This window comes from Seriola lalandi, unplaced genomic scaffold (assembly GCF_002814215.2).
Source record: "Seriola lalandi dorsalis isolate HSWRI2012SDOR001 ecotype SW California unplaced genomic scaffold, Sedor1 jcf7180002054798, whole genome shotgun sequence".
NCBI classification, from domain to species: domain Eukaryota; kingdom Metazoa; phylum Chordata; class Actinopteri; order Carangiformes; family Carangidae; genus Seriola; species Seriola lalandi.
This window is the reverse complement of record NW_019525351.1, coordinates 142957-155411: the sequence shown is the minus strand read 5'-3', so window position 1 is coordinate 155411 and position 12455 is coordinate 142957. Positions and strand designations below refer to the sequence as shown.

The 12455-nt window shown below is 45.4% G+C and overlaps 1 protein-coding gene and 1 long non-coding RNA gene across 2 annotated transcripts in view; one reads left to right on the top strand and one right to left on the bottom strand.

Annotated features, from left to right (window-relative positions):
* LOC111669628 (leucine-rich repeat neuronal protein 1) overlaps positions 1-9670 on the bottom strand; it is a 14274-nt gene extending 4604 nt beyond the window's left edge. Inside the window, exons 1-12 of the mRNA XM_023426010.2 lie at positions 9536-9670; positions 4483-4644; positions 4251-4396; positions 3871-3972; positions 3584-3768; positions 2505-2747; positions 2287-2409; positions 1958-2080; positions 1329-1752; positions 1075-1204; positions 380-570; positions 44-202 (exon numbers count right to left, since the gene is read on the bottom strand). Coding sequence (XP_023281778.1) covers positions 44-202; positions 380-570; positions 1075-1204; positions 1329-1752; positions 1958-2080; positions 2287-2409; positions 2505-2747; positions 3584-3768; positions 3871-3972; positions 4251-4396; positions 4483-4564 — 1908 coding nt within the window. The 5' untranslated portion in view covers positions 4565-4644; positions 9536-9670. The remainder of the gene's footprint in view (positions 1-43; positions 203-379; positions 571-1074; positions 1205-1328; positions 1753-1957; positions 2081-2286; positions 2410-2504; positions 2748-3583; positions 3769-3870; positions 3973-4250; positions 4397-4482; positions 4645-9535) is intronic.
* On the top strand, positions 8451-11684 carry LOC147817962 (uncharacterized). Its single transcript, XR_015438449.1, has 2 exons — positions 8451-8910; positions 9280-11684. It is a non-coding gene; the product is annotated as an uncharacterized LOC147817962 (long non-coding RNA).
* The last annotated feature ends 771 nt before the right edge of the window (positions 11685-12455 follow it).

The window sequence follows — 12455 nt, the reverse complement described above, 5'->3', positions numbered from 1 at the left end:
TTGGTTTACATGCAGACAGGTGTAGACAGTTGGATTTGCTCACTTTGGCAGTGTAGCTGATCTGAGGGTTGTCTATGTGCACAGTGGCGCTGGTCCACCGGGGAAGAGGGAGGGGGGCGTCCTGCTGGCTCTGACCCACAGACGAAGTTCCTCCACTGGGATACAACTTCCACTCCAACACCACCGACTGGGCGTGAACCACCTGCAGAAGAAATAGGAGGTAGGTACCAGTTTGATGATAGTAATAATACAATATGTCTTTTGTAGGAAACTGCCTATAGAAAGATACAAAACTATGTCCTTAGAAAAAGAGGAAAAACACAAAGTATAGATTATATATATTAAAGTATGAGTATTAAAGACACAGCAGGTTCTGTACCTTAGCCAGAACCACAAGAGAGGCTTCAGGGCTGGACGAGCTCCCCAGCCAGGGCTGCTCTCTGCTGGACTCTCCATCCCACCGGGTCTCCCCGTCCGACCACCAGCCCACAAACCCCTGAGAGTCCACAAACACTGAGACGCTCTTCGTGTCTGCTCCCTCCATGTTCCACGCTACACAGGTATACACACCTGAGAGAAAGAGAGAGAGAGAGAGAGAGAGAGGTTCTGAGTAAACTTTTTTTTCCAGTGTTTTGAAATTCCAGCCAACCAAAATATGAATTAGAGCAAATTTCCATCAGATACCTTGATGTGCATCTTTTTTTTGAGGATCATTTTACCTCACCTGACTGCCAGAAAGACTTCACTGATTTACATACATTTCTAGCCAAAAGAAAGACATGTCAGTAATGTTACGTAATTTCCTAACACACATTATATGCACCTTGTGTTTAGTGTGCATGGAAAAATTAAAATCACCTGGAAGAAAACATGAATCCTTTTAGTGCTGTTTAGACTGAGGTAGTGGTGGACTTCAGCCTTTTGTGGCCAAAATGAGTATTACAACAACACTTCTCTCCTTGCCTCTCAGGGCTTCTGAATTAATGTGTGACTTTGATGAAAACTGAATTGTTTCGACAGCTGGAGACTTCAGACTTGGACTTGGTCTTGGAGCTAGATGTGAAACAGACTGACCTGTGTCTGATGGCTCGGCGTGTTCGATCACCAACGCTCCGGGGTCCGACACACGATGCTTCTTCTTCTTCCTGGTCAGGCCACGCCCCACCTCTGATATGATTGGTTCAGCCACTGCCTCAGCGCTCACCTGACCAGTTGAGGAAGAGAGATGGTTATAATATTAATTAATTATTAATTAAATAGACCCCCCCCCACACACACACACACACACATATACATATATATGTGTGTACCCTCATGACCCAACCCACCTTGTCTCCAGTGGGCGTTACCCAGTAAAACTGGGGGGCAGGGTCAGCGTCTGCCCAGCACTCTAGTGTGATTGGCTGCCCAGCGCTGACATTCATGGCCGTTGGGAAGGAGTGAGGTGAGATGTGAGGCAGGCAGCTGTTGGCTCCGCCCCCGCCGGCTGCACCCCACCCGACCGCCACCACCTCCTGCAGCTCCCGACCAATGAGGTGAGGTGGGGAGGAGCAGAGAGTGACAGATGACTCCAGAAGCTTGAGATGTGATTGGTTTCCGAGGTGAGGCCCCCAGGAGGAGAGACAGTCACATCGCAGGGGGTTTGAGTGAAGAGACACCTCCTCCAGGGATGGGAGGGAGGAGAGGAGGTCTCCAGAGAGGAGGCTGAGCTGGTTATTATGGAGAAGGAGAGTCCGGAGGGAGGACAGGTTACTGAGAAGGAGAGGAGAGGAAAGAAGGAGAGCAGATGAGAGGAGAGGGAAAATGAAAAGGTGAATGAGAAGGGATGAGAAGGAGAAGAAATAGAGGGACGTAGGTGAAAAGAAAACAGATTTGTTCATGTGTGAAATTCGCAGAAAACTTTGTGACATGACAATAAAACTGTTCAGAGGAACTTTGATCATTTGACCATGTTCACCTGAAGGCCTGAGGGTCAATGTACGACAGCCGTGGGTTGTTGCAGAGCTCCAGTTTGGCGATTTCAGGAAGGTTCTGGAAAGCAGCTCGCTCCACCATCAGCAGCTCCTCCATGTTGTTCAGGCTGAACACAGTCAACATTTATTCTAACACACAACCTGAAGAAACTGCACACAATACACCAAATAACACAACATCAGAGAGAGAGAAGCTGGAGTTCCTACTTCAGTCCAGTATCAGATCAGACCCGGGACGACAGGGACAAAATAAAATCTTGATCCAGACGTTCTTACTGCACTGTACTTTTTGCAGTTGTATTCTCAGACTGACCTGAGCTCCTCCAAGTGCTGGAGGTTCTGGAAATCTCCCTGCTGGACTCTGCTGATTGGGTTCCTGTTCAGGTCCAGGAACTTCAGGTTAGGGAGTACACTCAGAGCATCTCGGGGCACAGACCTGCAGGAGAACAACAGGTCATCAGTGTCACCCAGCACATTGAGAGAACACTACAGTCTGAAGGGAATTGAACCAGCAACCATAGTCAGACCCACCTGAGCCGGTTGTCGTAGAAGGAGAGGCTCTCCAGGTAGTCCAGGCCCAGGAAGGCAGCGGAGGGGATGGAGGCCAGTCCCATTCCAGCCAGCACCAGGCTGTGCAGACGGGATAGGGGCAGGAAGTTCTTCTCCTCCAGGCCCAGGATGGGGTTCTCCCCGATCATCAGGATCTCCAGGGATGGCAGGGACTCGAACCAGCGGCTGTCGATAGCCACCAGCCGGTTGGAGTTCAGGTGGAGCCTACAGGACCGAGCACATGGCAGAAAACTAGTCCAGACAGAGTAAAGACCTGCTCACTTTATCAGAACATACTTAATCCTGAGAAGAAAAATTAAATCTTATGATCATAAATTCCACTCCATTGTCTTATTTAATTTGTGAAATTGTGCTCACATTAGGTTTTAAAGGCTTTTATTTTGACATACAGATGGTTTTAAATTGAAAGAAAACCCTAAACAATGAGTTAAAAACATAAAAAATGTATGATGTGGTTCTGATGTGGTTCTAGGGGTCAATTAGGTGGTTGTTCTGGTCACTGAGGGGCTTCTAGTGATCTTTGAGGTAGTGCTTGTTGTCACTGCGAAAAGTCTAGTGGTCCTTTAAGGGGTTCAATAGGTTCTTAATGAGGTTCTATAGATCATTTAGGTGGTCTGGTGGTCCTTTGAGAGGTTCTAGTGGTCCTGTAGGTGGTTCTGAGGAGGTTTTAATGGCTTTTAAATGTGAACACTGAGGGAGTTTTTAGGGGCAACTTAAGTGGTTCTAGCGGCCCTTTAGAAAGGTTCTGGAGGTCTAGAAGTCCCTCAGATGGTTTTAATGGTCCTTGGTGTCAGAGGTGGATGTTTTGGTGGTTTTAATGGTCTTTTAGGTGGTTCTACTTACTGGTGGTTAGGTGATTCTGAGGCTCCCCTAGGTGGTTTTTGTGATCACCAAAGGTATTCTAAGTGTCATTTAGGTGGTTCTTATGGTCGAAGTGGAGAAGACAAATATGAAGACGAAGAAGAAGAAGACGAAGAAGAAGAAGAGAATAGAAGATGAAGAAGAAGAAGAAGAAGAAGAACAAGAACAAGTGTCGTTACCGCAGCAGGTTGGTGAGGCCGGCGAAGGCTTTGGGTCCGATGGAGGAGATGTGGTTGTGGTTGATGTAGAGCTCCTCCAGACTGGACAGGTTCCTCAGACTGAAGTCCTCCAACTCCTCGATGCGATTCTCCTCCAGGTACAGAGTGACTAGCCGGCCCAGAGAGGACAGACCAATAGAGCTCACCTGGACAGAGAGAGAGAGGAAACACTTCATCTTCAACACTAATGTCTGAAGAGGAACCAGTGTGTGTGTGTGTGTGTGTGTGTGTGTGTGTGTGTGTGTTACCTGGGTGAAGTGATTCTGTGACAGGTCCAGCTCTGTCAGGTTGGTCAGGCTCTGTAGTTCAGTAGTGATCGATGAGATGTTGTTACTTTGCAGCAGCAGCACCTGCAACACAACAACACATCAACACAACATAATCACAACACAATCATAACATAGTGTTACCTGTGTGATGTCACTGTTACCTGTGTGATGTCACTGTTACCTGTGATGTCACTGTTACCTGTGTGATGTCAGTGTTACCTGTGCGATGTCACTGTTACCTGTGTGTTGTCAGTGTTACCTGTGTGATGTCAGTGTTACCTGTGTGTTGTCACTGTTACCTGTGTGTTGTCACTGTTACCTGTGTGTTGTCAGTGTTACCTGTGTGATGTCACGGTTACCTGTGTGTCAGATGAGATGTTGGCTGGTACTCTCTGCAGATGGAGTTCATTACAGTCCACTGTCTTGGCCTGGTGATACACAGACTGTGGTGTGTACCATGGCCGCGTCTCACACACACACTGCAGAGGGCACAGCACAGCGCCACCTACAGGACACAACACACACCAAACTTCTGTTTAAAAACAGATGATTTAAACTCTTCTTCATGTGCAGATCATCACGCTTCTTTACCTTGGCTGGCCACGCCCAGCCCAGCACACACTGATGATGTCACAAGGAAGAGGAGGAGCACGAAGAAGACTGCAGATCCCATGGTGCACTGGGCTGGAGGAAGTGCTGGCTAAATGATGAACTTCCTCCAGATGGTCAGTGGGAGGTGAGTCTCATCTACAGCTGGATGGAAACACAGAGGAGGACAGAGTTAAATTTGTTTTTTATTTTTTCATTTTTAATTCAGGAAAACAACAGCTAACAGTCATCGTTCACAGAAGTGCAAATCCAAAACCAGAAAGTCTAGTCTAGTCTAAAGGATTCCTGAAGCTGATTCCAGTAACAATACTGAAATAAATAAACTGAAAAGGTAAATTTACAGTTACAAGGTTTGACATCACCATCATTACTTGGCCCTTTAAACCTCAGTTACTGACAGTTCCTGTTACAGCTGGTGACTTCTGTGTTCACACTGTTAATTGTTCTTTGATCGATCAGTGCTACAGATGTTTTCTAGAAACATGATAAAAGTCTGATGAGTCTGATACGTGAGAATTTACAGAGGGAAAAAATACTTTATTAATGTAAGTGAAATTAATGTAAGTCAGTGTAATGTCCTCTGAAGTGAGTGTGTGCAGAGAGAGAGAGAGAGAGAGAGAGAGAGAGAGAGAGAGAGAGAGAGAGAGAGAGAGAGAGAGAGAGCCTATGATTTGATTATATTTGTCATTTGCCTCTACTCTGCCCATACACACACACACACACACACACACACACACACACACACACACACATACACGTTTCCATCACTCAAGAGGAAGACTTTAAATTAAGTCTTCACACTAAAATTCAATGACATTATGGGGACTGGCTCATTGTCCCCACAATGTGTGTGAACAGATTTACGTTCCCACAACATGAATTACACACACACACACACACACACACACACACTTAAATGGAACCAGTCCTGTTGTTGTTGTTGTTGTTGTTGTTGTTAGGGACTTCCACATACACTCAGTGGGACAGGAAAAAGGGGCACCTTGCCTCTGGTGCCATGGCAACCAGCCAGGAAGTGACACAGGAGGACAAAGGGGGTGGGACTAACCTCTGAGCAGCTCTGTGATTGGTCCACCCACTGTGTCCCACATCCACACTACAAACTAACTGTATACAGTCTGTTCTGTATACGAAACATCAGTTTAAAATATGAAAGTACTCAGTGGAGGGAAGTATCGAGGCACATTTACTCAAGTACTTTACCACTAGCAGTATATAAAGTTATTGAAACCAGTCCCACCTGAACCAGCTGCAAAATGAAAGTGATGAACACATTAATTTGCCAACTAATACAACCCAGTAAAGTGATATATTATTATTCTGCATAATGAGTACTTTTACTTCTGGTACTTTAAATATAGTTCAATAAGACTCTGAATGCTGAACCTTTACTTGTAACACAGTATTTCTACACCAGACAAACAGGAAATTAAAATATGTGACATCAAACTTCACAGTGACATCAGATGCTTTTCTTAAGATGGAGAACAGTTTTTGTTCGTTTTTCTGCAGTTGTTTCACCACCACAGTTTATGTTAATGATGGGCAGCCTCTTCATTTCCTTTGTGCTCTGGTGTATTTAGTCTGAACACTGAATCCTGCTGTGAATAACCTAAGTCAGACTACAACCTGCTGAGAATCAGTGCAGAGTCTGGATTGAGACACAGCAATTTATTTATTTATTTGCTTATAACAGCGGGGGTGGGGGAGGGGGGGGCGCTCTGTCATTGGCTGAGCTGCATTTTAAACCTGTGCTGTCACATGACCACTGAAACCTCACAGCTGTGTGCTCAGGTTTAGTCTGTAGAGGTCACCTGAGAGGTAAACCTGCTGCACACACACGTTTCCTCACACCGACACAGTTCCACACATTACAGATGTGTCTCACAGAGAGGCATTCACACCTTTTCAACATCTGGATTAAGTGAGTCTCAGACCTTCTCTGTCAGATTTCACTGAGCTGTTAACACATCAAATATTTGATCCACAGACTCTGATGGGAGAAACAGAGGCAGGTGGACAGAGCAGAGGCTGTTTGAGATTGTTTCAGATTTTATTTTATATTCATGTTTGTCCCAGCAGGAGTATCTAGTTTCCCAGGTGGACCCTGAACACAGCACAGTGAGACAGATTGTTGAAACCTCTGATCCTCCTCCTTCTTGTTAACGACAGACTAAAGGAGGGTTCATCTCTCTGTTCCAACATCTGAACACATCTCCTCCCCCCTCCTCCTGCTGAACAGATGGAATATTGATGAGGTGATATTAATAATTTAACGAGCTGCGAGCGCCTCGTTAAGTGTCCTGCTGCAGAGGATGTGATTGGAGGAGAGAAGGAGATGCTGGTTAATTAACTCTGAGCGGTCAGTCAGACACACACACACACACACACACACACACACACACACACACACACACACACACACACAGAGAGAGGTGGGAAGGGACATAAATATAGAACGAACCAGCCCACACTGCTAACAAGCTCAGAGTCTGCAGTCAGAACAACAACACACCGACAGGAAGCAACTTCACATCTGTTTGTTTCCAGAATGAGATGATAAAGATTTCAAAATAAGACAAACTGCTGACGACTGCAGTCACAACAGTTTACATTTGTCTGAGTTGAATCGTCAGATGGTTTGTGGAAAGTGGACAAACTGCACTTCAGCCCACAAACAGTGAATCACAGACACAATGCTCAGTTTTAGTTTCATCAACTAAACTACAGTGAAAAGAATTTACTGACGATGATCAAAAACTGTAAAGTTTAAAGTGTTTAAGGAAGGAGTCTGAAGGACAGATGACTAGACACATGAACTAATGATTGTCTTAATCTGACAGATTAAACCAGTGACGACCTTGAACTCTTCGTTGCTAATTTTCAGGATGATTTTCCTCTAGATCGTTTGCGGCTTCACGTTGGGTTTGAGGTCAGTGTCTGATTAATCAGCTGATGGATCGATGATCTGACAGCTAATCTGAATTTTACTGCTGAACAACAAAAACTAACTATCAACAAACTCACATATGAGGTTTAAAACTAAGCCGACACCTGAGAGTCCAGCCGACATGTTTCTGTTCAGTTTTATGAAATAATAAAACATCACTGCTCTCACAGTAAACCTCGGCTGAAGGTGAACTCACTCGCTCTGTAACAGTCACACCTGCTGTGTGTGTCAGGTGAGCTGTAACAGGTGAACATCGTCAGGACAAATCAAAGTGTCGTTCACCTGACACTGCTCACCTGATTGACAGGGCTGGACTGTGACATGGTCCTGGATGAAGCTGATGCAGACTCCCGCTGTTCTGCTCACACCACGAGACCTATCCTGTCCCACACCTGAGGGTCCACAGCTACACGACTGATCCCAGACCAGGTCCTGGTCCCAGGATTAGTCCATTGGGAGGAATCCAGACTGGATCAAATTATTACAGGTGCAGATAGTGTCAGTTAATCAAGTGTAACGTACAGTGTGTGCTGTGTGTGTCATGTGACAGCACAGAATCAATACACCACGTCTGAATATACAAAGAAACTGAAAACATCCACAGAGGGTGAGGACTCTCCCTCCTGTCCCACCTCCGGTTTCCCGTGAGCCACTTGTTTCCACAGTGAACATGTTAGGCTGCTGTTTGACTGAGGCAGCCCACAGAGAGGTGGAGACACGTCTCTGAACCGTCTGACTTAAAGGACTCGTCCTGACGGGGACAAGCTCAGAGTCTGTGATGACTTCAGCATTTTAGTCTCACCTGAGAGACAAGACTGAGACAAATCAAATGAACCTGGAGCCGTGAGAGGAGTGGAAGGGGTTAACTGAGGGGGGGGGGGTTAACTGAGAGGAGAGGATCAGGTTAATGGAGAGTTGAAGAGGTGAAGAAAGCAGCAGAGCAGTGATTATATAAAACAGCAGTTACTGTGGAAACCTCCGGAATGTGAAACTCGACTCAAGTGGAGAGACTCTGACCTACTTTCATGGAGGAGTTTCAGAAGAATCATTACGCAACAACAACTCAACTCATCCCGCTTCTCTCCATCCTCATCAGCCTGAGGAGAGGAGACGAGGAGAGGAGAGAGGAGAAGAGACAAGGAGAGGAGAGAGGAGAAGAGACAAGGATAGGAGAGGAAACAAGGAGATGAGAGGAGACAAGGAGAGGAGAGAGGACACGAGAAGAGACAAGAGGAGAGGAAACAAGGAGAGGAGAGGAAACAAGGAGAGGAGAGGAAACAAGGAGATGAGAGGAGACAAGGAGAGGAGAGAGGACACGAGAAGAGACAAGAAGAGAGGAAATAACGAGAGGAGAGGAAATGAGGAGAGAAGACGAACATGGAGAGTAAAAAGGGAAAGGAGAGGAAACAAGGAGAAACATCGACCACCGATTGAAAACTACAGTAAGGGGACTTTGAGTGCAGATGTTTTTACCTTTCTGTTGATGTGAGGCTTCAGAGCTGCTGCTCAGTGGATCTGTTACCTGTGAAGAGGCTAACGGTTTCCACCTGATTCCAGTCTTTATGCTAAGCTAAGTTTCCAACTAGATAAGCTAACATCATCCTGACTCTGAACACGAAAGAAAGAAATGTTGAACTGTCGCTTTAATTCAGCTGCTGTTGAATGATTCTTCAGTATTATTATTAGTGTCGTTGTTGTTGTTTGTAGAGTTGAGCCTGTGTTGTGTGTGTGTGTGTGTGTGTGTGTGTGTGTGTGGCTGAAACACCTGCTCCGTCCACAACTAACAGGTTCACATGTTCTTCCTGGTTCAGGTCTAAGGTGTGGTGTCAGGGTCTGTTCACCTTCATGACGTCAACACTTCACACAGATAAACGTCTTCACTGTCACTTCACACAGACCTCGACTCATCCTGGGACAGGGTTTATCTCTCTCTAGTTCCGGACTCATGTCTAAGACCCTCACTATGATCCCGGACCCTCACAGCAGCACTGAACCGGCGCACAGCGACCGAGCGACCGGGTTTAAGATCATAATCCCGCTGTACCGACCAGACGCCCATGTCCTCACCTTGATCCTCCGCCTGCAGCTCCTCCTGCTACGAGCCGCAGCGGGTCCACAGTCCGGTAGAGTCCGGTAGAGTCCGGTACAGTCCGGCAGAAACGGGTAGAGTCCGGTAGGAGCTGGAGCTTCTCTGGTTTATTCGGGTTTTGTTGATCCGGATGAGGGCGGACTGGGTCCTGCCGCTGCCGCTTTTATCTGAAGCATCCCTCCCTCTCTCTCCTGTCCTCTGTCAGGTCCGCAGCAGCTGACTGGGGATCAGCCAATGGGATTTATAGACAACTGGGTGACGGACCAATCAGAGCTCGGATGCTGCACAGAGTTGATGGAGGGAGGCGGGGGTCTGCTAACATGACGTAATGCTCCAGATTCTCCTAATGACTGTGCCTGAGTCTCTCCTCTTCTCTTTCTACTTCACTTCTTCTTCTTCTCTGGTGTCGCTTCCTGTTTCTCAGCTCAGTGACACATCATAAGAAGAAGAACTCAGACCTCAGATCAGCAGAGACTGTTAAAGTTCAGTTCAACATTTTACTCAAAGCACAAAAACATGGAAGAACATCAAAATATAGTGAAAGAATCAAACAGAACAAATGAAGCAGAGTAAATGAAACTGAACCATCATCACTGAAGGAAGCTGGAGATGATTTAATGAGGCTACTTCACTGCATTAATCTACATTCATCTATATATATAAAAAAAGAAGAGAATTATTGATTATGTTCTATTTTTATCTGAATCTGAAAAGTAAAGTTATCAGATAAATGTGGAAAATATTGAACTGTGCTGTTGTTAAGTTCCTTCAGTATAATACTTATTCTTTTAGTATAATACTTATAATACTAAATATATTTACTCTCCACAGGTGTGCTAAAAACAACTGTAAAAACATCTGTTAGAAAATAGAATTACTTTAATACCATTATTATAACTGTATAAACTTGTTTTTGTTGCTGATGTTGAAGAAACTCTGACTGAGTCATGAGTTACTTGAATGAAATCTCATCCACACACACACACACACACACACACACACACACACACACACACACACACACGTGAACTGAGTGAAGCTGAAACTGTGTTTTCAGATGTGACTGTTTCAGCTGATGTAAATTTATCATTTTTTGGTTCAGTCAAACTTAGACTGAATAAAAACGGTTCACATCTCATCCTGTTAATCAACATCAATCTGCCAGTTATTTTCTTGATAATTTGGTCCAGTGGTGATGTCACATGTCTTTTCTCTTACTTAAAGTTACTGCTGGGACAAACATCAAATCAGTGTGTGTATGTGTGTGTGTGTGTGTGTGTGTGTGTGTGTGTGTGTGTGTGTGTATCATGTGTCAGATAGAACCACTCTGTCAACAACAGAAGAGAGATCATCATCATCATCTTCATCAGTGATGTCACAGTGATACAGTAAATCTTCAGTCTGAGTCAGAGTTACTGTTAAAGTGATGAAGACGAGGATGACCACACAGAAGGATGATGATGATCAATAAGATACTACAGTTATAATGATGCTGAGAAAGATGAACAAAGAATGTGGATGATGAACAGGTTCAGAGCAGTTTTGCTGACAGAGACCTCTTCATCATCAATACACGTCGATCAGTGTCCTGACTCACTAAACCTGAACACCAGCTGATAATCTTCATCACCTCCTCTTCCTCATCTGGATCTCAATATCTGGACACTAGATGAGTTTCCATTGTAGGAGAATAATAAGGCCCAAAGATGTATAACCTGATATCACCCGGACGCCAACGGAGTACAAGAGTCAGTGTAGGAGATTAAAAAACATAACAATAACAAAAGATATGGTTGGCGGCCAACAGAGTGGGACAAGACACTTTGACTGTTTGGGAAAACATCTGGAAAATAGGAGATTGGGAAACTAGGAATAAACATAAGGTCAAGGCGCATTGCTGGTAACGAGCACAGTGACCTGGTTCTGCACCAGGAAAACATAGTTGGTTAATAAGTTAGGCAAGAGTGGTACAACGAAGCCAAAATGATTGGAAAACAGGATGCACATACACACACACAGCCATCTGAGATATAAAAGAACATGTCTCGTTCTGTGTTGGGTTGTTGTCGTCTCCGTCTATGACTGCGAGTATGGCCGCTGTGAATAAAGAGACTCCGCGCTCTGACACCTGTGTCTCGACTGTCTGATTCCTTTTTCGATCCACCACTTCTCGCCACAACACCATCCAGCTGTTTTTACGCACCATCCAGCTGTTTTTACGGGAAGTCTGAGAGCAAACAATCAAATATACAGTTTTTACTGTTGACTGAAGTGTAAAAGTAAATCTATCAACATTGTGCAGTGAATGTGGAGCGATGATGAGGAGGCTGAACCTTCCTCACATTAGCACATGAAACAAACAGAGATGTCAGATCATGTTTCCTCATGGTTTGAGCTTTGACTGGATCTGCTAATTATGTTCATTTCAGTTTCTTTTGACAATTTTCTTGAAATTAGGTTAAAATTTGTGTCATTCCTCTTCCAGAGGAGAGGAGACGAGAGGAGAGGAGAGGAGAGGGGAGGAGAGGAGAGGAGAGGGGAGGAGACGAGAGGAGAGGGGAGGAGACGAGAGGAAAGGAGAGGAGAGGAGAGGAGAGGGGAGGAGACAAGAGGAGAGGGGAGGAGAGGAGAGGAGAGGAGAGGAGAGGAGAGGAGAGGAGAGGAGAGGAGAGGAGAGGAGAGGAGACAAGAGGAGAGGGGAGGAGACGAGAGGAAAGGAGAGGAGAGGAGAGGAGAGGGGAGGAGACAAGAGGAGAGGAAAGGAGAGTGGAGGAGGGAGGGGAGGAGAGGAGAGGAGAGGAGAGGAGAGGAGAGAAACAACAAGAGGAGAGAAAAGGAGAGTGGAGGAGAGTAGAGGAGAGAAACAAACAAGAGGAGAGGAGAGGAGAGGGGAGGAGA